General features: G+C 33.8%; 2 protein-coding genes across 2 annotated transcripts; one reads left to right on the top strand and one right to left on the bottom strand.

The window, feature by feature from the left end:
* Positions 1-14,298: 14,298 nt before the first annotated feature.
* On the bottom strand, positions 14,299-21,175 carry LOC120352469. The gene is made up of 3 exons (XM_039433170.1): positions 20,033-21,175; positions 18,951-19,042; positions 14,299-14,920 (listed from the first exon to the last, which is right to left on the bottom strand). The coding sequence occupies exons 1-3, from the start codon at positions 20,268-20,270 to the stop codon at positions 14,444-14,446; spliced, it is 807 nt and encodes a 268-aa protein (XP_039289104.1). The 5' UTR covers positions 20,271-21,175; the 3' UTR covers positions 14,299-14,443.
* On the top strand, positions 15,415-17,162 carry LOC120352470. Its single transcript, XM_039433171.1, has 2 exons — positions 15,415-15,806; positions 16,131-17,162. The coding sequence occupies exons 1-2, from the start codon at positions 15,497-15,499 to the stop codon at positions 16,136-16,138; spliced, it is 318 nt and encodes a 105-aa protein (XP_039289105.1). The 5' UTR covers positions 15,415-15,496; the 3' UTR covers positions 16,139-17,162.
* Positions 21,176-24,144: the final 2,969 nt, after the last annotated feature.

Raw genomic sequence — 24,144 nt, 5'->3', positions numbered from 1 at the left:
GCTCGAATGTGCAAAAATTTGTCTGAGTCCTTATGACGATAAAAGATACATTGCAGAAGATGGTCTGAATACTCTGCCTTTCGGTCATTATACCCTCAACACTTCAACTGATTGATCAGTATGTGCCGTGACAATCATCCAACACCACTAATTTGATTTGTCTGTTGTAAATATCATGAATATTATTAGATCTAAGCTAGCTTTAGAGCTTCATAGCGTGCCGCGTGTGAACTATCCCACTCGCAAGTATGAACTGAAAAGTGAAAAAGATCTCCTTCAAGCAGACCTTATTGAAATGATAAGTTTATCACGTTTTAATAAGGGTTATAAATATATCTTAGTTGTTATTAATTGTTTTACAAAATTTGCATATTGTGTACCATTAAAAGACAAGACAAGTCAATCTGTATTTAACGCTCTCCAACCAATTATTTCTAAAAATAAGAGCATTAAGCTGTTTCAAACAGATCAGGGAACAGAATTCTTCAATTCAAAAGTTAAAGCATTATTAGATAAATATAGTATTAAACATTACCATGTTTTTACCGATAAGAAAGCCTCCATAGTTGAACGGCTGATTAGAACACTTAAAGCAAAAATTTATAGATATTTAACTGAGCACGGAACAAAAAACTGGTTAACCAATCTAGACAGTTTAGTTCAAAATTATAATGCTACAGTGCACAGTTCAATTAGAATGAAACCTAAAGATGTGGGGAAAAAAGATCGTACACATGTTTTATCGTCATTGAATTCTGCATTCAATAGACGATATAAATTGAAAAATTCAAAACCAAAATTTAAGCTAGGCTATATCATGCGAATCTCGAAGAAATGATTATTTTTCGATAAATCTTATAACATAAACTGGAGTGCAGAGTATTTTGTGATTCATTCTATATTTCCTTCCAAACCTATAACCTACTCACTGAGAGATCTAAACAGTGAAATAATTAGTGGTCGGTTTTATGCAGAAGAAATTAAAAAAACGCAATTAAACGAAACGGAGAGACAAGTGTATTTGATTGAAAAAATATTAAAACGTGATAAAAAAGGATTGTTAGTGAAATGGATTGGATTTTCTAAACCTAGCTATATTAGTAAAGATCAATTATTAGATGAAAAATAATCTTTTGTACTCAATTGTAAATAACATGTACATTTATTGTAAATAATCTATCGAAGATTTTATTGTAAATATCATGATGTACATTTGTTGAAAATATATTAGAAGTATTATTTGTCATCATCAAACATTGGTTCTCATTTCGTAATATAAGAATCTTTTGAACATCCATAATCTGTCTGATGATGAGGAGGAGAGGAGGTGGAGAGTGTTGCTCTGCATTCCAATCTCTGGGAAACGCCTCTCTATACATGTAGCGTCATCATGCCCTCGGTCATTGTTCTAACTATTGTAAAAATTTTCAGTGGCTTATCAGATCACGTACTTTACGTTTGTAATCATGAGCCAATTACCAATTGTTAACTTTGATAAATTAATTACAAATAAAGAAAAGCCTGCATTTTGTAAAAATGGAGAGCTACTACCTCACAATGCAAGAATGTTAATTATATCTCCCAGTGCTGGGGGAAAAACAAATCTCTTATTTAATTTAGTATTTGCTGAAAATGGTTTAAAATTTAAGCACCTTTACTTATTTAGCAAAAGTTTATATCAACCAAAATATGTTTTTTTAAATAAGGTATTTGCAGGTTTGAAAAATATTGGTTTTCACATGAAAGATGATGTGAGCCAAATTCCCCATCCAAACCGAATCCCCGAGTATAGCTTGGTAATTTTTGATGACTTGCAACTTTCCCATGTCCCACAGATTAGAGAATATTTTACAATGGGTCGTCATCGTAATATTGATACTGCATATTTAATTCAGAGTTATGGTGCCACACAGAAACATTTCACTAGAGATAACGCAAATATGATTATTATTTTTAAAATGGATTTATTGAGTCTCAAATTAATTCACAGAGATCATGTTGGAGGAGATATGTCTTATAAAGATTTCAGTAAACTTTGTCATACAGTTTGGAATCGTAAACCGCATAACTTTCTTACAATTTTAAAAGAATGTACTATAAAGGAAGGAAAATATCGGGATTCACTGGACACGATACTTTCCCCTCAGTAGAGTATAATTCTTTGTGCAGTCATGTTGTCTAAAACACATAAGAGTAGGAGGAGGAGGGGGAGGAAGAGGAGAGTAAATAGCTTAGTAAATAACAGGAAGGAGAATTTAATAGAAACGATTAAGACATTACGAAAGGTGATTAGTGACAAGCATAAAAGCCTTATTAATTTTGAAAAACGAACGGATGAATTCAATAGGAAATCTCTTTCGCCATTAATTGAACCTATAATTGAATTGGGAAAAACCAAATCTACATTGCATTCTAATCATGATTTTACACCTAAAAAGGAAGAAGTAAAAGAGGAACAAGAGAGTATGGAAATTGATAATGAAGATGATGATGATGATGAGTATGAAGATGAGGAAGAGGGAGAGGAGGATGGTGGTGATGATGATGATGATGATGGGAGTTCACTTGGTGCTAGCAGAATCAATGATTTGTTGAGCAAATACCTAACAGTGTTTCATAACGAAAAGTTGAATAATTCAATTACTTATGGAGTTTCATACAAACATCAAAGTGAAAAGTATTATATCGGTGATATACAGGTAATATTTGATAATGGATATATAGATGTTGATAAAGAAAGAATTCAATTAACTCGCGGATTAATCAAATTATTATTCAAAGCGAGACCAAACAGAAATTTTTATAATAATGATGACCTTGACAAGTACAAACGTATCTTATTACTTACTGGCGTACATTTAGATCGAAGAGGCTATGTTAAACGTAATCATGGAATTAAATCGCAATTGATTCAGAAATTATTTCCCAGTAAAAAACTTGTTAAAAAGAAGGGACAAGGTTTGTTGAATTTTGCAAAAAATATTTCTCATGAAAGAAATTACCAATACTTTGATAGTTTTGATGAACTAGTGGAAAGATTAAATTTACTCTATTCCTCAAAAGCTTCTGGGAATTCTGCTCATGATGTTGAGATTTCATCTATACTAGAAGAGCTCAGAGAAGCAAAACTAATTATTTAGTGTCACGATGACCTTGCATCGATTCGGACGGATTGAAACACCTACTGCTACCGCTTCAACTGCTGAGGTTTCCTGTAATATTGATGTCATAACACAGACTATAATTGATTCAATAAATCAGCAGGGAATCAGTGAAGCTGTTAAAAGTTCATTACAGAATTTTAGTGCAAATATTGATAAAGTTATCATAGAGAGAACACAAACTCTACAGAGTGCATTAGGAGAAGTGAAAAATTTATCAGATACCTTTTCAACCCAGTTGGTTAGTATTGACAAAAATAAGGTTGATAAATCTTATTTGGACGAAAAATTGAAAGCCATTTCTGATAAAATTAAAAATTTAGAGATCTTGGACAGAAACTATCTTAACACTAAACTGAAACAGCTTAGTACAGAAATTTTTACTAAAGTAAATGAAACACAACCGTCAGTAATTGATAATAAATATTTAGATACTGTTTTGGAGAAATTGACTAGTAAAAATATAACTAAGGAAGAATTTGAAAAAAGATTATCTGGAATGGCAGACGCAATAAAAGCTACTATTTTTGATGGGATTAAACAATTCGTTACAAAGGATGCTGTTAATGGTCTGATTAAACAAATTAATGAGCAATATGCACAAAAAACTGATTTAAAAGATTTTATTAAGAAAGATGAATTGGATCTTGCTGTTAAAAAGGTTAATGATGAACTAACAACCTTGATTACAAATTCTGAAAAAGATACTGTGATGAGACTGCAATGTTCACCCGCTTTTATAGATTATTTAAAATTATTCATTTACAAAATGGCCTACGATATTGTAAGGAATTACGCAAAAGTTAGTTTTAATATGAATTGGATAGAGGCTAAACAACATAATTTGACTGAGGAACAGGTGGGAGATTTGATTACATCGAAAATGGGTCTTGGTCAATATGCTGGGTTTGTATTAGCCCCAAAAGAAAATCTATAACGAGCGGTAACAATTTAATTGTAAGCATAGCTGGCGAGGGAAAGCAGAGCTGGCGAGGGAAAGCAGACTTCGTAGCATCCAATTCAACTGCTAGTAGTAGTGAACGGTCGATCATAGTGGAGAACGGAATGAATTCTCTATTCTCTCTTTACTCCTCATTTGTAAAATGCTGTGCTCCGCTACGCGGAAAGAGGCATATGCTCGTATACGGATGACGAAGTAAAGGAGAGCAAACTCAACACACATGGCTTTTGCAGCAGAGGAAAAGCAGCAACGCGCGAGGAGGCCCGAATTGGGTGCATACCAGTCTGCTACTTGTGTGAGAGAAAAACACATAGGAGCGCATCACCATTTCTCTCTCTCTATAACCTTGGCACGAGCGATGGATTTCACTACGTAACATCACATTAGATAAGGAAAGTATAGCACGCGTCGAATTGCAGCAACAGAAGGTGTCATTTGCTTTGAAACGTTCGAACTGATAAGACGATAAAATGAGTGCTTATTTCGATTGCGCAAGCTTTAATGAATTTTCAATTGATGCAGACCCGCAAGCAAATTGGGGTTTTGACCATTTGGCTTACGATTGGTTTACTGTAACCAATGTCACATTTCCTGATAGTGGTGAAATTTGCATACACATAATTGATATTGATAGTGAAGGAGACTTTAAAGAGGTTATCAACTTGCCCAATGAGTATTCTCTAGTCTTAAACAAGCATAAACTTAAAAGTTTTCTTTCACGCTCGTGGGAACTTAATGTCAGTGGAAATCGAATTTTCCTAAGAGAACTGCACAGTGAATGCAAATATTGATGATGTTGATTTGAGCACACCAAGTGATATAGGTCTGAGAATATCTATAAATATTTTTGGAATGCTTGTTCGTACTAAATTTACTAATAGATATTCTCGGAGAGCACACTTGACCAAAAAAAAAAAAAGCAATGCCCGCAGGTTTGTACAGCACACATAGAAGAAGAGGAATTTTAGAATTTGGAAATTCTTCTTCTTCTAAACTGTCGGGTGGAAAGCAAACCGGATTCACTTTAATCTGTCACTATAGAGAGAGGGAATTTTTCCTCCAAAAAGGGAAATTTTTTTTCCCTCACTGAGAGAGGGAAAGATCACTCTCTCTTCCTCCCCCTCGTCCTCACTGGGAGAGGGGAGATAAGATAAGGAGAGGGAGAGGGAGAAGGAGAGGGAGAGGGAGAGGGAGAAGGAGAGGGAGAGGGAGAAGGAGAGGGAGAGGGGGAGGAGAGGGGGAGTTTGCACATGCGCAAACTCTAAAGGGGGAGGGGGAAGGGGGAGGGGGAGGGGGATTTGCGCAAAAATCATTCCCGATGATTATAGACATTTCTGTAGTGGAATAACTTCTTCCAACAGACAGCTGGATGATGAATGAACCCAAAACTTGTAACTAGGAAACAGAGATTACGGTATGGATAGAGTGCACGCCAATTCAGATTACTAAAATCGACGCAATAAATAATTGTCTGTGTAGTAGCATCAGTTGAAAAAAAACAATAAATTTATTTATTTATTAAATGATCATAATTTTTTTCAAGATAACCCTTATTAAATACTATAAAATATTCATTACTCACCCTTAAATGGGTTTTCGACTGTCAATAATCCATAGCCTACAATAATAATAAAGTGCAGCAGTCAACCGCTCTGAATTAAATAAAATAATTCATAAATAAGTTATTGAAGAAAAGATAAGCGATTAAAAACTGATGGAATACATGATTCCCGATTATATAATTTTAGTCTCCAGGAGAGAACAAAAAACTGTCTGGAAAAGACATTATTCAATCAGGCCAATAAATAATTAAGCTTAGAAAACATGTCTGTAATCTACAGAATATAAAAGCGGTCTCTTGTTTAGGTCTCCAAGTTGACCAAATCAGGCTCAAAAATAGGTATCAGGGCTGGCAATATTATGCATTAAAAAATACCAAATTACAAAGGACGTGGTGGGGATGACAATAATTTCCCTCAATAGAACGAGAAAGGAATAGAACTAACAAAGACAGAATACAGGAAAATTCCCTCAATCAAAGTAGAAGACTCAGCAATAGAATGGACGTTCAACTGATTTTTTAAGATGATTTTGCATCTACAATTCCAAGTACTCTAGGAGAACGTTGGAAAACAATAGAGGAAATATTGGAATTTGATTAAGTAATGCGAGGAATGACATCATGAAACTACTCCGATACCGTGAGAAAATCACAACGTTAATCCAGCGCTCCAATAAAATTATATCTTGGAAAAGTTATAATTTCGAAAAAAAAATAAATTTCGGCACATAAGATAAAATGAAATGTTGTCATACTTCTGTTTCACTACTTCCTGTTTACAATTCGATGAACCAATCATTGGTATGATGTCAGTGATTGGTAGAGCTTTGGTATGAATGCTCTGCCCAATGACAGCCAATCACAGGGCTCATAGGCTAGTCAACTACCAATCATATGGCTCCATTCACAGAATGTAGCTCGCTCTCTCCACGTTCAGTTGATGGAAATTGATAATGATGATGATGATGATGATGATGATAGCAGTGTAAAAACAAAATATAGTTTCTTGTTTTTCTATTGAATGAATAATACATTTTGTGACAACTCCAAGAAGCTTTGTTGAATGTAGATACTACAAAAATATGTTCCATCATCCATCATATATTTCAAAGAAAGTTTGGTATCGAAATTCAAAGTGCAATAGCTACGTGTATTGAAAAGGTTCACCTGTGTAGTTTTATTTATCAATGTTAAGTCGGATTTAAATTACTTCAAGAAATTCAAGCTTTGTCGTGATTTTGTGAAAATCTTTAATGAGAAAATCAGAATTCTACTTGAAAACATATAACAAAAAATTTGATTTAGTGATTTAGTTGGTCCAAATTTGTTTCAAGTTTTTATCATTCTAATGGATTTTTTCATAGAGATATCTTCATATCACTTGTGAAAATCTTTAATGAGAAAATCAGAATTCTAATTGAAAACATATAACAAAAAAATTGATTTATTGATTTAGTTGGTCCAAATATGTTTTAATTTTTTATCATTCTAATGGATTTTTTCATAGAGATATCTTCATATCACTTGAAAATGGCATCAATGTTGAAACATCTTGTGATTAAATAATTCAAAAAGGGTAGTGAGATTTTTTCTCTCTATTCAAATATCTTCCATTTTTTGTACAACTGGAAAGCTCAGTATAGAGAACTGTTGTCATATTTTCTAGCCTTCTCTGTCTAGGAAATGTCCCTGCGGTTCTCAGACAATCTCGTTATTCCCCACCTATTGTTCTAGGTGCAAAGAATAGTCTCCTTCAATGTTTTCCCTACTACTCTAGTTTGTTGATGCGAATGAGTACTTCAAGGGAACAAACAAGGGAAAACATGCTTTGTACATTCCCTTCTAATTTGATCTCGTTATACTATTTCCAGATAACTCAAGTCTATTTGCAGACATGTAAACCACACTTTCTAGCTGTGTATGTAAATAAACATCAGAACTCAGAACCTTCTGATAGAGATAGGAATGCATGTATTCGTGGTTTGCGATTTTTTCGTTCTTATAGATTCTATTGGATTAAACAGAGCTTAACAATTACATATGCACATCATATGTATGATAAGTTATGTTCAATCTGATAGAATCTATAAGGACGCAAAAATAAACATTTTGTCAATAACTTTGGTGTAAACGCTGCTTAAATCTGTGTGCGTTTGTGAAATAACATAATTCTGAATTGGTTCTTCTTATCATGTATCAATTGTTCTGAAAACATACCTCACACAATCAAAAATTTTTAAATAGCTACAGTACGAATAGAATTCCTCATGACATCTAATGATATGAATTCTGATCGATGTTAATCTCATTAGCTCTATTTCTAGCAGAAAATTTCGACTTATTAGAGCTACTGCAGAGAGCTGTCCTTGAGCTCCTTGAAGCTATTTACTTAATTAAGCTGACTGATTCCAATAGCATTTCAATAGCATAGATTTCATTAATATTTTACTTCACACTATCTTCATGTTCTTTTCTAGCGCAAGATAAATGATCTTTCAACAAACATGTATGTAATTGTATTCAATAAATACAATTTTTTTGTTTTATTTTCTTTCTAGCGCAAGGTAAAAGATTAATCAACAATCATGTATGTAACTGTATTCAATAAATACAAAGAGTGATGGAAATGGTAAGTTTCACCTCTTTGATTTTGAGGGCTGGGGCTCTAGTGAGTGCAACTTATTGGTGATGGATGTGACACGAGTACGGTTACTTTTTCTCTAACATTTAGTCAAATTTGAAGCTTTCAGTAAGCTGTATTTCACAAGTGGGTATTGTACCAGCTTTGATTGAATAAATTGCTTTGTTTCGAAATCCTATGAGATAAACTTCACATGGGAATTTAATTTGATATGTTGATTGTAGAGGCCTGTAAGTCAGGACAGTACTATGTAGGCTACTATAATATAGTGTATAGCGGCAAACTTGAAGCCGGTTTGCCGGCATTTTCACAACAAAATATTGCTCTGAAAATAGTTAAATCATAGAGAAAACATTCGAAGATTCAATCTTGAGTGGGCCTAATGTTTTCTCTATATGGTTTGATATTGAAGAAAAATTATCTAAAAGTTTTAATAATGAATTACGAAAAAATTACTAGGAATTTTTCAGTCAATGCTGAGTTTCACCAGTAGGCTTACCTTAAACTTTAGATCTCTGCTGTATTTTCCTATTATTATTGTTGATTGTATTGCATTAAGAAGTGGAATTCGATAATAAAAAAGAAACAATTATTACTCTACCTCACTTTTAAATATTGATACAATTATTGTACTTTGATTTCAAATTTGATTCTTCACTTTTAAATACTTGCGATATGTACCTTTCTGACAATGGACAATGCAGCCAACATTATATTGTTGAGGCTATGGAGATATCATCGTATTCTATTGTTTGATATCAAAAACACAATAATAAATATTAAATTATGAAACAGTAATTTATAAAATATATTATAGACATGATACCGCGATTCACGATACATAATTATATAGATTATTACAGTCGTTATGAGATTATCTCTATGATTTTTGTGAGATCGGACACGATCAGCTGTTATTCAAGGTCATTTTACAGCCCTAGGGCCGTAAAGTTTTACCGGCCTGGTCGGAAAACAATCACTTTCGGCCTCCATATGACGCACGTAAATCAGCTCATTACATCCAAGTGTGGCGAAAAACATGTATTCATATCCCGTAAAATTACTTCCTCTATACAAAGTGCGCCAGAGGAACATACTTATTTGAAAAGTACGTTGAATTGGTCGTGTTGAGGAGTAGGAGGGGGCGCATCTGGTGGGGGAAGTTCTGAAGTTTATCCTCCCTCAACCCCTCAAGTGATTTTGCCATCATGCTCTGGTCTATAGAGCAGCGGGCCTTTGCAGTTGAGAGCATCTTTTCTAATGACCGATCACTGCGCTCGATTTGAAATTCCTCCCCACAGACTCGTTCCTGGCCATAATTCGATTCTGTCGTGGAATTGAACGAAGCTATCAGCATGCGCAAATTTCATTATTGCTTATTTTTTCGTGATTCTATAGTGAGGTCCACATTATAACGGCAGTGTTTGATTAGCAATGGTATTTCTATCCTTATCTATCATTCAACAAAGCTGATAGCGTTATCTCATTCTCGCTTTCCTCTGCTGCCAGATCGTCTTTCAAAAATGTAGATTCAATAATTAATGAAAAAATATTTCATTTGTGAAAATTCATTACGAAATTATTGAAAAACATAATTTCTTGCTTAATAAAACATAATTGATTATTATTTCAAACGAGGATGAACAGTTAATATTACATAAATAAACCTGTATCAGCTACCGTCTACGGAAGGCATTGACAAGACAGAGGATCGGCAATGTTTTTCTGCCTGCCATTATAACGTGGACCTATAGTGAGGTCCACGTTATAATGACAGTATTTGATCTACTTTGGTTTTGCTATCATTGTCTATCATTCGACAAAGCCGGTGGTACTATCCTTTTCTAGGTCCACAACGATGCCAATTATGTTTTTGACAGTGTAGAAATATAATTAATTAATGCAGAGAATCGGCATCGCTATTCTTCTATCTTTATCCACTGCCATTATAACATGGACCTCACTATAACTTTAGTTTCCTTGGCTGTTCCATCGATCTATATATATTACTAGTAGGTAACCCGTGCTTCGCAAGGGTCTATTTTAAAACTGCAAAATGAAAACTTGACGTAATAAAATCTTGAAGACTTCAAAATAGACCTATAACCATCCTCGGTTAATGAAGAGTCTATATGCAAAATTTCAAATTAATCAGTTGAGTATATTTCAGACGTGATGATGCGTCAAACATAATTCCCTATTCCTTACGTGTATAAGCCAGTTCTTTCCTTTATTATAGTATAGAAAACTGAAGAATACATAATACTTGGAAACCTCATAGAATCATATTGATTTTTCCAATACATCAATAAATTTTAGTTCGATTAGGATCCTCCTCAATTTGAATCAGGCTGCCTTTTGTTTTCCCAATTCCAAACAAAATACCTAAAATACTCGTTTACATTATAACTGAAGAATATAAATTATATCTTATTTTATTGTGATCTATTCATATTTTTCTTATGAAATTCAATTATAGTCCTACAGCATGAAGACTATGTCCAATTCATTTGTACTGGTGGCAAAATTTTACATTAAAAATAATTATTTGATAAAATCCAAGTTCAATAGTAATGAAAACAAATTCCTTCAAAAAATAATTGATAATAATACTTTTCGAGGGAAAAAATTAAGAACAAAAAAATGGGAAGCCTTGGGGATTTGAACCGAGGAACCATCGCTCCAATAGCAGGCTTTTTACCGCTGCGCTACATAGACGTTCATAATGGTGGTCTTAAGCTGCGTACACATACTCGCGCTTCAGACCAGCACCGAGCACGCTCCTCCCTCGTAACGGCCTCGTACGGCCCTCGTACGGCCCTCGTACCACCATCGCACAGCAATCGCTCCGCCTCCGCTCTCTACTCGCACCGATCATGAACGTTACGCAATGGTTCGATAGAGGTTCGAAGGATGATCGCTCCGCTCTTTTCTCATTGTTGATTTCAAACCGACAGCATTCCGTGGCTAACAAGATGTCAACCGGTAAGCATCAAGACGAAAGAAACGCTTTAATGGTGATGAGTGGTGCGGCACTCTTGATTGCAAGCCTAGCAAAACAGAAAAAACGTCGACGTTGGTGGCAGACAGAACTTTTCAAAAAAAGATCTGATCTCTTAACCTAGCTCCGCAGTGCAGGCTGGATGCTTGTCTGACTCGGACTAGGCGCTGAGACAGCAAATAATAGCAGCGTTGGTGGGAATGCGAGCGGCCGCAGTAACGTCTTCCACCCAGCAATGTTCGGCGTAGTTCCGCCTAGCGGACAGACGAAAGATCAAACCAGTCGGTTATTTGATCCCTCCAGCCAGGCTCAGCCAAGCAGCCGAGACAATAGAACAATGGAGTGACGGTCTTATTCGCGTTCATCAGCAGTTTTCTTTCTCACGATTATTTTGATTTTTGTGCTACCTATAATCAATAATAACTCCAGTCACCAGTAAAAAGTTTCCAGAAACGTGGTGTACTTCCATATTAATGACTTTTAATGATGATTTTTAATTATTTAAATACATTGTTAACATTCTGAGCCTTCAGGCTAAACTTGGGGTCGCTGAGAACGAATCTGCAATCAGAATTTCTCTATCACAAAAAATAACGAAAAAAACCCAGCTGTTGATCTTCCGGCAACCGTTAACAGTCATCCTGCAATGCGGCCGAAATACCTCCAAGTCAGACACCCATCTCAAATGACAACAACGCCAAGCTGTGAGAAACCATCCTGCACTGCGGCGCTAGGTTTAATGATTTTAAAATCGCAAGAGATTAGCGGCCAATACAAAAATTTTTGTCGGCTGTCTTCTTCGGACTTTGAAAATCTGCTGCAGAAAATTGGACCAATAATTTCAAAACAGGATACTTATTTTCGCTCATCGATTTCTGCTCAAGACAGGTGACTATTTATTTATTTATATAACTTATTATGCAAATATATTTATATAGAATAAGAATACAGTAACATAGACACATAACCTAGTTCCTTTTTCTCTATGACTACCAATACCCACTGTATTACTTATTATTTATTTTTCTGATACTGGAATTATTGAAGTTGAATTATATTTCTAATTATAATACTGAGGTAATTTCTGTAATAATAACAAATCTTTTCCGTGTTGTAGCAATTATAGCTATACTCTTTTTAGTCAAATGTAGAATACGTAGTGTTTCACATTTCGCTACTAGGCTGCGCTACTATTGCACTTCAATCGTTCAGCGGGTGTTTTGAAAATTCTATTACGTTATGCTTATTGTAGTATAACAGTCGTAGCAACACAAATTACATTATTTCTAAAGCGATCCCTCACACTAAAGAAGACGAAACAACCACAAGGAATAATTGTATCCTACCAACATAAATATAATTTTTTTCTACTTACACCACATAATAAAAATTATAATTATTTTCAAGTGAAATTTTAAAATTATATTCTATTTATAAAATGTCAAAAATATTAAAAATGCCAATGATTATCTGATGAACGGCAAATCATAGAATAAGAGTAATGAGTAATAATATTGGAATTTTAAAATAAAGGAGCATTCCGGTATTGGCTATTGAGCTATTCATAAGTAGGCCTAACTTACATTATGCTAATCCATCTCAGCAATGAGACAAGAGAAATAATATTAACAGAACTAAAGCTAAAATTTGTTGGGAGAATTCATGTTAGTTGCGAAAATACTTGATAGACAATACTGATGAAAGTGCAGTAATGCTATAGTGAGGTTCACGTTATAATGACAGTATTTGATGAACTTTGGTTTGGCTATCCTCGTCTATCATTCGACAAAGCCGGTGATACTATCCTTTTCTAGGTCCACAAACTTGCCAATTATGTTTTTGACAGTGTAGAAATATAATTAATTAATGCAGAGAATCGGCATCGCTATTCTTCTATCTTTATCCACTGCCATTATAACGTGGATCTCACTATAGATTATCACATAGGTACCAAAATATTTCGAAGTCGATATTACTTATTTTGTTAGCTCCACCAAATATAACGTGCACGGTAGCCTGTGTCTTCCAATAAACACACTTTCCTACCTAAAAATCCAACTGACTCCTAAACTAAATTAAACCTATATACTTGAATACAAACAACTATATCACTTTAACTAATCTATTTTTACTCAAATTATTATTATGAGTAATTAACTATTCTTCCAACTAGTAATTATTCTTTCAATTATGGAGAAATACAACAACATCTCATACCATACAATCAAATTATAGTAATTAACTATTCTATTATTAATCTAATTCTAATTATTATTATGAGTAATCAAAACCAAAAACAATTTAGTAAGTATTAAGCAATAAGCACACCATGCCACAAGCAATATAGTTGTGATCTCATCAACAGAATACAAGGCCTAATTTAGTCGAGCAGAAACATTCAATAAATTGAAGGTCCATAGAGATGAGCACTATCTACCATTATTATAACAGGCAATGCAAACTTCACAACACAATGGAAGGACGTTATTATAACGTATTAAAATAATAGAATAAGTAACATCATAATTTGATATTGTTGAATAATTAGATTATTATTATTATTAATTGAAAAATAAAAAATATAAACTTGAAAATAATTTATTCACATCGGCACACACAAAAGACAATTATTAGAAAATTATTAAAAAATATAACAATAATTCTTATTAGGGACTCATTAAAATCAAACAAATAATTTTATCGATAATACTTTTTAATTGAATTATAATTATCATGTACGGTACTGACTTTATTAATTATTCACATTTTGCAAAAAATTATGATATTAAATATATGAACTCTTTCAGGTTGGCAGTGACACTTCGATTCCTTGCCACAGGAGATTCTTATACTAGCCTCCAATACACATTCAGGATTTCTAAGCAATCTATTGTATATATAGTACCAGAAGTCTGCACAGCACTCATCAATGGATTAAGAGGATACATTAAGGTAATATTAAATTTTCAAAAGTTACAAGCTCAAAAATCTTTATTTTAAATTGCAATCAATAAAATTAATGGAATTTCTATTTTGATATTGTAATTAGAAGAACTGATAAGCAAAAATACTTGAGGTAAATATGCCAGATCTCCTACTGTAATGATATTGGATATTGTCATTCAAGTACATCTTCAGTTGAGGATTCGAATTCTATCCAGGAATCACCACGTGGGGACTGTATAGAATGCAGAACACATGTCTCAGATTCTACTCTTCTTTTTTGAGAGTCCAAAATTTCCTTATCTGCTTTAACTAGCAATTCCATAACTGAATGCTGAAAAGATAGCTGAGTTTCTCTCGGATAAGTTTTCAGTTTTGTTCTTACAAATGATAAGAACGAATCCATCTCATCGGAAGGCGGCGTTTTGTTAAAATTATCTGATGCTGTCTTCAGAATCTTAAATGCATCATTTATTATTGAATCAGTACTCTTCACACGTTTTTTCTTATTAAACGATGTATTGTACTGTTTGTTTTCTTTTTCTTCATCCTGTTGGCTTCCTTTCTCTTCATTCTGTTCGCTTTCCTCTACTTGATTTTGTTTACTTTCACTGTCTAAACAATTTCCAACAACAGCATCCTCTTCCATCTCCTGTAAATTAATAAAGTTAATAGTTACTATTATAGCTCAATTTTCAAACTAATTTACTATTTCCATTATGTTTGAAATAAACATAGCATATAATTTGCCGGCCAGTTAGCCAAGTTGACTGAGGCATTGCATCCTTCAGTCTGCTAGTGCTACCTGGCTGCGGGTTCGAATCCCGCCGAATCTCATCGAATAGGCATAGACGTTTGATCATTTCATTATTCACCCTCGTACTTCCCATTACCCACGCACAAGCAAAAAGCTCATGTGGTTATCATCCGCAATAAAAAATATATTTTTCTGTTTCAGCTGCCTAAAACACCTGAAGCGTGGAAAGAAGTAAGCAAGGTATTCGAAACAAAATGGAACCTGCCGCACTGTATCGGGGCACTTGATGGCAAACATATTATATTGCAAGCTCCCATTAACTCTGGCACAGAGTATTTCAATTACAAATCTAACTTCAGTATTGTTCTTTTCGCATTGGTAGATGCAAATGCGAATTTCATATTTGCTGACGTCGGTTGCCAAGGGCGAATTTCTGATGGCGGTGTATTCCGTGGGAGTACTTTGCATAGAATGATCGACAAAAACCGATTGGGGCTTCCAATGGCTGAAAAACTGCCTGGAAGGTCTATGTCAGAACCGGTACCATACTTCTTTGCGGGAGATAGTGCATTCGCTCTAAGTGATAATCTAATGAAGCCCTATCATGGAGACTATCCAAAGGGGACTCCCCAAAGAATATTCAACTACAGATTGAGTAGGGCACGCCAAGTGGTCGAAGATGCGTTCGGAATATTAAGTGCTGAATTTCGAGTTTTAAGGAAGCCAATGATACTGGCTCCTGAAAAAGTTGAGCTAGTTGTGATGGCAGCAATGTTGCTGCATAATTATAGAAGAACCAATTCTCCAAATTTGAACACCTCTTCTCAATATGAAGAAAATATTGGTAGTACGTCTTTGCTACCAATAATGGCAGATGTTTCACAAACATCGAGAAACAATGCACAAAAAATTCGTGATGAAATAGCGGACTATTGTCTAAAAGAGGGATTCCTTGAATGGCAAGAAAATTACGCCTAGGTTAGTCAACATGGTATACTGGTGATATTTTTGGAAGTTTTTCGATTTGTGTACTATTAAGTTATCAAATAGAATACATGTAATGGATGAGGGAGATAAATTTACTATGTGTTTATTTAAAAAGTGTAGAATTAGAACTCTGTCAATGAATTTCTACAATGTTCATGTAGTTAATTTTTCAGTGTGAATTTTGTCGTGAGAAATTTATTTTTCTGTTGAAAAATAATTTTATCAAATTAAGATTTCACCTGTGCTAGCCAAGTTGTTTGAGAGGATTTTACTGAGTAGGCTTACACCAATCATTGAGAGACAGCAAATAATTCCAAATCACCAATTTGGCTTCAGAGTGAAACACTCAACGATAGACCAGGTGCATAGGATTGTTAATATAATAGAGAAGTGCCTAGAAGAGAGAAAAGTTTGTTCAGCAGCTTTCCTTGATATAGGGCAAGCTTTTGATAAAGTGTGGCATAAAGGTCTTCTTTTTAACTGAGAAAAGTGCTACTAAAGCAATTTACAGATATATTACAATCCTATCTGACTGACAGATTCTTTAGAGTCAGGCATGAAAATTCATATTCTGATTTGATGGAAATAAAAGCAGGAGCTCCTCAAGGAAGTTTTCTAGGACCATTTCTCTACCTACTCTATACCAGCGATATTCCCAGTCTTGATGAGAATACCACAGCAACATTTGCAGACGATACAGCCATATTATCAGTAGACAGTAATATTCATATTGCAACAGAAAAACTACAGAGATCCATCAACGAAATTTAAGATTGGACTAGAAAGTGGAAGATTAAACTAAATGAAGCAAAATCGATTAGCATCAACTTCACCAATAAGAAGGATCTGCCCATACCAATAGCAATCAACAACCAAGTTGTACCATATGCCAATGATGCCAAGTATCTAGGTATGACCTTGGACACAAAGCTTCGCTGGAAGGCCCATGTCAAGAAGAAGTGAGAGGAGCTTGGAATCGAATATAAGAAGCTGTATTGGCTGATCGGTAAAACCTCCTACCTATCAATCGAAAACAAAGTACTTCTGTACATACAGATATTGAAGCCAGTATGGACGTATGGTATACAACTTTGAGGGTGTACGAAAGACAGCAACATCAATGTCATACAACGATTCCAGAACAAGGTGCTAAGGAATATTGTTGATGCTCCTTGGTATGTCAGGAACAGCGATCTTCATAGAGACCTGCACGTCGACCTCGTGTCCACCGAGATCCAGAGGCATGCGGAGAGGCATGAGGGGCGATACAGCTGCTAGACAATGGAGGGTTGGTGCGGAGGCTCAAAAGGAGGAAACCGTATGAGCTAGTGTAGTGCTTGTTCAATTAGTGTCCAGTGAAAGAGCAGAGCAGTGATTGAGTGAATCCAGCTTCTATAGTACAGTCAACAAGTGTACATATTAATTAAATAAACTATATCAATAAGAATTTCCAATGAGATATTCGTTGTTAAAATTTTCAAGTAGTATATAAGGGTAGAAAAAATTAGCTCATCAGTCACCAGACTAGATAGCTATAGTATTGACAATAAAAAAACATCAAGACTTTGCAAACTTGCGTCCGGGAAGACAGTCAGTTTTTATCTTTTGCAGGGTTGAATAGTATTCTCACGGAACTGTATTGCTCCGTCTCCACGTGGACCGCCGTCTCGTTGGTGGAAGGGGTACATAATTTGCGTGGAAAAGATCAGTTTCAATCAAGCCACGACCGGAATCACATTAAAAACCCAGAGGTAGCCTCGGGCATCGAGGGCTCAAAATTAACGAGTTACATGTGGTGAAATATAAGTGTATAAATTTTCAAAATGTTTAATTCGTCCGATTTCGTGAAGTTATTTAAACTATTTTGAATTGAGTATGTTTTAAATAGTTTATTATGAATAACAGTGAATTAAACAAAATCAACGTAGTGTAGTGCAAAGTTTCAGTCGTGATGAGATTAATAGTTTTAATGATAGTGAGTGCAATTATATTTTCTAGCTCATGCTAAAACCCCTTGAATGACCGAGTCCCTAGATTTATACATTATTTGGAATAGAATAAATGAGTAAAGCTCACGATACCTTTGTTAACAGTTAGAATCCCCGATCAGTTAGCAAAATCTATAGGGCAGTTTTCTTGAGTAATTGAATGTACAAAGAATTGTTACAGATTATTTATTGTCAAAATTTCTAGTAGTTAGTTCAGATAATAAAATTTACAATTTGATTATGCAAAAGTTTGTTATAAATGAAGTCGCATGACTCGCCTTTATTATTTTAGAGATTTCTCTACCCCCCATTTGGGACGGTTATAAAAATTTATCAAAAACATTTTTTCTGATAACCCTATTAATTTTTGAGATGCAAGCGCTCAAATTATATATTTTTGGGACAGAAAATTTTTTATTCGGTAAGAGATAAATTTATGACATTTTTAGAATGATTTCTTCATGGTATTATTGATTGAATTTTAAAAGATGACTGAAATTAACTCAATCTTGAGTTATTTTTGGTAATTTTCTGAAAACTGAAATTATCCTAAATATCCATGAAATTACCTATTACTAATTATCCAAGCAAAGATTAATTGAATTTTATTTGTTTTATCAATTTCTCTCCAAGATTGATCATTCTATCACTGTATAACTAATCTCGTGTGTCAATCTATACAATCTGCATGTCTCTATTGGATCTACATTACTATTTGTCTATCAAAAAGCTTTAAATAATATTATAATGTTATCAAATTTGAAAAATAAATTTAAATTTTATCCAAATGAAGTATTTCTTATCATGGTATCATTTGTTTTAGATAATCATGATTGCATTTTTATTAATTATAATTTGTTTTACAGTATTGAATTAGAATAGAGAGAATTATACAATATAATTAATCATAATAGAAAGTCCCACACAAAAGTAACTCACTACTTTCTTACCGTTGTAAGCCCCTTTCTTGGCTTATATTTATTATCCAGAAACTTAAAAGCGTCGTAAGCAAACCAACGGCTCACATAAATTTCATCTCTTCCTGAAAAAAAGAAATCTAGAATGTATGAAAATATGTAAAATACCTACAATTTATGAGTGATGGTACTGTATACATACAGTAAGTTGTAAATACTTTCAATAATTTCACAAGTCCACAAATTTAAATTTACTAGAAAAACTAGAATTACTTTGAGAACTTTATCATAGAAAATTTCACAGTTCTGTCGAACCCAGACACATTATTTATATTCGGGGCTCTACCCTGAATAACAAAAATAAAACTAATAATATAATTTCTTAAAAAACCTTTTACTTTTTTCAAATTTCAAATAACAAAAAAACATACCTATTTAAGAAAATTTATTGATTTTTAAATTTTTCAATAATTCAAGTTCCAATATTACTATTTATAGCTTTTGTGAAAGCTGAATAATAATAATAATTAAATAAAACATAGTAGATTCGTTGTGCAAAGCTGTGAAAGCTGAATAATAATATTAATAGACTAAAAATAATAATTTACTAAAACAGTAGATTCGTCGTGCAAAAAAAGGACGACGCGTTCGGGATTTGAACACGGGACGCATGAATGGAATGCCAGAGCTCTAACCACTAGACCATCAGTAACGATGATTTCTAGAAAGAAATATCGGTTACTCCAAGAAATGCATTGTTGACTTGTTGTCTACGCAATTCTGTCTTGAGCAGTGTAAAAATGTACGAACGGAATTTACAAAATAAACATATAGTAATGTTTGAATTCAACATAGAATACTGTATATAATTATATGATTAGAGTTAAATTTAGAATTCAAAGCACATTGATTTAATATTTGAGAAAGCTATAACATAAATTTGGAAGTTTTAAATCATTACACAGGTTTCTTTGTATTGAGGCTCAGATCTTCAATACAATTCAACTGTCTTTGTCTCCTATTATAAATAATAAACTAGCTGTACTGAAAATGTTAATCATACAATAAAAATTGAATAAGATTCTTCATCAATTTGTTTAAATAATTCAACTTACCTTTGCCGGTACTTCTGCTATTTGTAATTTTTAGTTTCTCTCGCCGGTATGAAGATTGAAGATTTTGAATTTTTCTTTTAATGTCTTCTTTTGAAATATTAAACTCCTCTGATATTGCTCTCCAAGCATCTTCCCTATATTGCTTTCTAAAATGAAGCTTGTGGGATGGATCCCACAAAATTGGTTTCTCACCATACGATTCTATTATTCTTAAAAGAACTTCTTCACTCCACTCCATTTCGAACTGACCGCTTGAAAAATGAACTAACCTCAAAAATGTGAAATGTTCAACCCAGCTGATCGGGTGACAAAAATATTAAAATAATCTGACCAGGTGATTGCTGAGTAGCCTAATAGTACATTAGGTTAATTAATTATATGTTTATATAATGAATTGATAATAAATATTATGATTATTGCATTTATTTTAATATTTTATTATAAAATTTAATTCTTGCCAGTGTTTCAAAAGGTGAAAGGCTTGGTTGGGAGTTCGGCTTCTTCCTTCTAAATGCTAATATGTTGGTACCTATTATAACAAATGCTTTTATAACTTTATATTATTTAATTTAATAATTAATTATTAATTTTTATAATTTTATTTGCTAACACAGAGATCGTAGCTATATTAACAAACATTACAAACAAAAACATTGAACACGCATGTTCAACTATTGGTTCATTCCACGTTCGACCTAGGAGCTTGCCAAGCGCGACCTCTGTTCTACACGCTCTTCTCGCGTTCCCCGATCGAACCACTGTTGCTCCCCGGTCGATCATCAATCGCTCTGCTGGAGTGACGTTCGGTCTTGGAGCGGAACGAAAGTCTGTACGCACCTTTACCTGCTCATAAATAGACACACTTTGGGCTATGAAACTTAATGTAGCCTACGGTAGCATAGATGAATTTGAACATTAATTCTGAAAAATCTAGAAGGAAAATTGAAATTTGGGCTTCCAGGTGCACGAGATTGATATTTTTAGAATCTATGTTCAAAGTTTGGAGATCTAAATCATTCCCGTTTTTCCGGTATGCAATCCACAAGTTGACATGTTTTGATGCGAACAAACAAACAAACGAACACACAAACAAACACAATCCTACTCTCTCTTATTATATAGATACTAACTGGCTAGGGAACAGAGTAGGCTTTGCCAGCCGAGAAACGGTCCGGCGCCTTTTCAGCCATCCCCTCCACAAAGGGGCACATGAGTAGCCTACTGCCAGCCGGAGGCCTATGCACCATTAATAACTTTCATCACGGTGAAGCTCCAAAGGTCGAGCACCTTATGCTTCATGTTCTGCATACAATAATTGCACCAACAGATTCAAGAAAGGAAGTTGTACTGAGTGTTATTAATTACTGGAAAATTGCTTTTATAGGCCTATTTAATATAGGATACCGTAGACATCTAAAACATTTCTGTAGCATTTATAGAGCTTCGCTCGTTATTTATTTATTGATGAACAGAACACAATTTTTTTTTAAATGATTGGGAAAGGACTAACAGGCACAGCCCAAAACTTTCTTCCCCGAATTTTTATTTATACACTATAACTAGTCCAAAAAGTAGGTTGTGTTCCATACACTTGAAAACGGGTCCAATTTTCAGTCTAAACATTTGAAAACAGAAAATTTCTAATTTGGATTGTTTACAGACCAAAATAACACTCACTAATCACTTGAAACTGTAAAATAATGATAAGCTTTGAAAATTATGATATACTCTAATTTAGAATGATATACCATGTCATGTTAACAAATCAGATTATTTTGATCAAGTCGATTAAAATATTTCCAGATAATATTTCTCGTGAGGTAAGCTGATTGACTTAACAGCTGAACATAATTCTGTTTCTCTCCCAGACAGGCACTCACATCTTCTGTTATCAACAGATGATGAAATTGTCATGTGTTTTTCCAAGGATGAATAATTATTATCCTTCCCGTGTCCTTCAGTGAGTTTTCCCAGGGATGAGACCTAGTGCAATCGAATTTTTATATATTATCATAAACCTACTATGTTCCAAATTTAGTGAAAATCGTTAGAGCCGTTTTCGAGATCCGTTGGACATAAATAGCCAAGTAACCATTTTATCATATAACCATATAAATACAGAAATTGCTCGCTTAATATGATAATTTTTTGATAAAATGTATCTCGAAAACATTAACTTCCAATTGTATTGAGCCAAACTACACATATTTATTTTCTGACACAAGTTATATAGTTACACAAGTTGTTAATCTTCCAATCCTCTCAACTGCTTTTGAATAATTTTTTTTTTTTACACTGAGTATATTCTGCAAATAGTTTATTTTGGGTATTTCCAAACCACACAAATGTTCACTTGTCAATGCAGCCTTGCCATGTTATAATTTAAAATTTACAAATTAGAATGTTACTTCCATTGATACTCAATTCTTTCCTTCTATTGATAGAACAGTTCCAGGAAAGGACAAAAAAATCCAATCTATTTTCAACATTTACTTGAGCTTTGCATTTCCATTGATTAGGTAGATTGAACTAGATAGATTCAATTTTATATTCATTGTGAAATTATTAAAATTTCATTGAATTGTAGATTATATTCTACGTAATTATATAATATGTACTGCAAACACAAAATATTATTTGATGTGTTTAATTATTGCTTAATAGATAAATATATTAACTCAGAATATTACATATTTTGTTTTTACATTTTTTGTGTGTCTACAAAGTTTCCTCTTTATCAATAAGTAAGATTATTGAGAATATAAAGCGAATTTTTGTCAAGAAGGGTTTGATAGTGCAATGGAAAAGTAAGGGTGCCTTCCAGCGCTGGGCCTTTCTTGCCCCTTTGTGGTGGGGAGAGCGCTCAGCCCAGCCGGACCGCTTTCAGCATGCAAGTATAAAAATAATATATAGATCGTTGGGCTGTTCCCGTGTTGCATTCTGTTGCATGTCGAATGATTCAGTATCTCGGTGGTTTGTATCATGTTCGCTGCCAGCGCTATCTAGCGTCACACTCTACAACTGCATTAAGCTTTTTTCTACTCGATTTTCCGTCGGTGCAACTTTCATCACTGCTTTTCATCAAATTTGAAGATGAGTTTTGAAAATGTTACTATCAAGAAACCTTTTTTGATGCATGGAGAGCTTACAAAATGAATTTCAATGCAATTGATACAGAATATAACACTGTAACTGACTTCAAAGGTGCTGCCTCTCGCCATAGTTTTGTGCAAATGTTTGTATAGAAACGCACTTCAATAAATTTATAGGTATGGCAAATTAATACACAAATACACAAAGATATAATATCTTAAGTCATTTTTTTGGAGGATCATTGTGATTTCGAGTATTTCGGTACTTTCACGATGATTCCATACCTCAATGCAAGGAAATTAATGTGAAGTCCATTTTATAATGGCAGGATGGCAGAAAAACATTGCCGATCCTCATGTCATGTCAATGCCTTCTAAAGACGGTAGCTGATACAGATTACAGCTTTATTTATGTAATATTGACTGTTCATTATCGCTTAAAATAATTAATTATATTCTATTAAACAATGAATTACATTTTTTAATAATTTCATGATGAAGATTGAATATTTTGCCAATTCTACATTGTTGAAAGTCGATCTGGCAACAGAGCAAAGCGAGAAAGAGATAGCGCTATCCGCTTTGTTGAATGATAGACAAGGATAGCAATACCATTTGCTAATCAAACACTGCCATTATAACGTGGACTTCACTATAATCATTCAGTGATTCATTCATATTAGAGAATCCAATTTTTAGAGGATTAATTTTTTTGGAACAATAGCTCAGTGTTCAGGTAGAGCGGCCCCGTAACGTTTCTTTTACCCATTATTAAAATTCAAACTCGCTCTTGCTCTGTTGCCAGATCGTCTTTTATTATTATTGTTTTTTCATCGTATAAAACCGCATATGATGAGCACAGCTCAAACCGTGTACGACATGTCAAATAAATATATCAAGTAAATGGTTTCCCTCCACTGAGGGAAAGTTTTTCATTTTAAAAAATCATGTGGATAACTTCTGATCTCTAGAATTTCAATGAGAAGTAGCAGAGCACACGTGCTTCGCTACGAGAATTAA

The sequence above is a fragment of the Nilaparvata lugens genome, chromosome 7 (assembly GCF_014356525.2).
Source record: "Nilaparvata lugens isolate BPH chromosome 7, ASM1435652v1, whole genome shotgun sequence".
In the NCBI taxonomy this organism is placed as follows: domain Eukaryota; kingdom Metazoa; phylum Arthropoda; class Insecta; order Hemiptera; family Delphacidae; genus Nilaparvata; species Nilaparvata lugens.
This window is presented reverse-complemented; position numbering and strand designations above follow the sequence as displayed.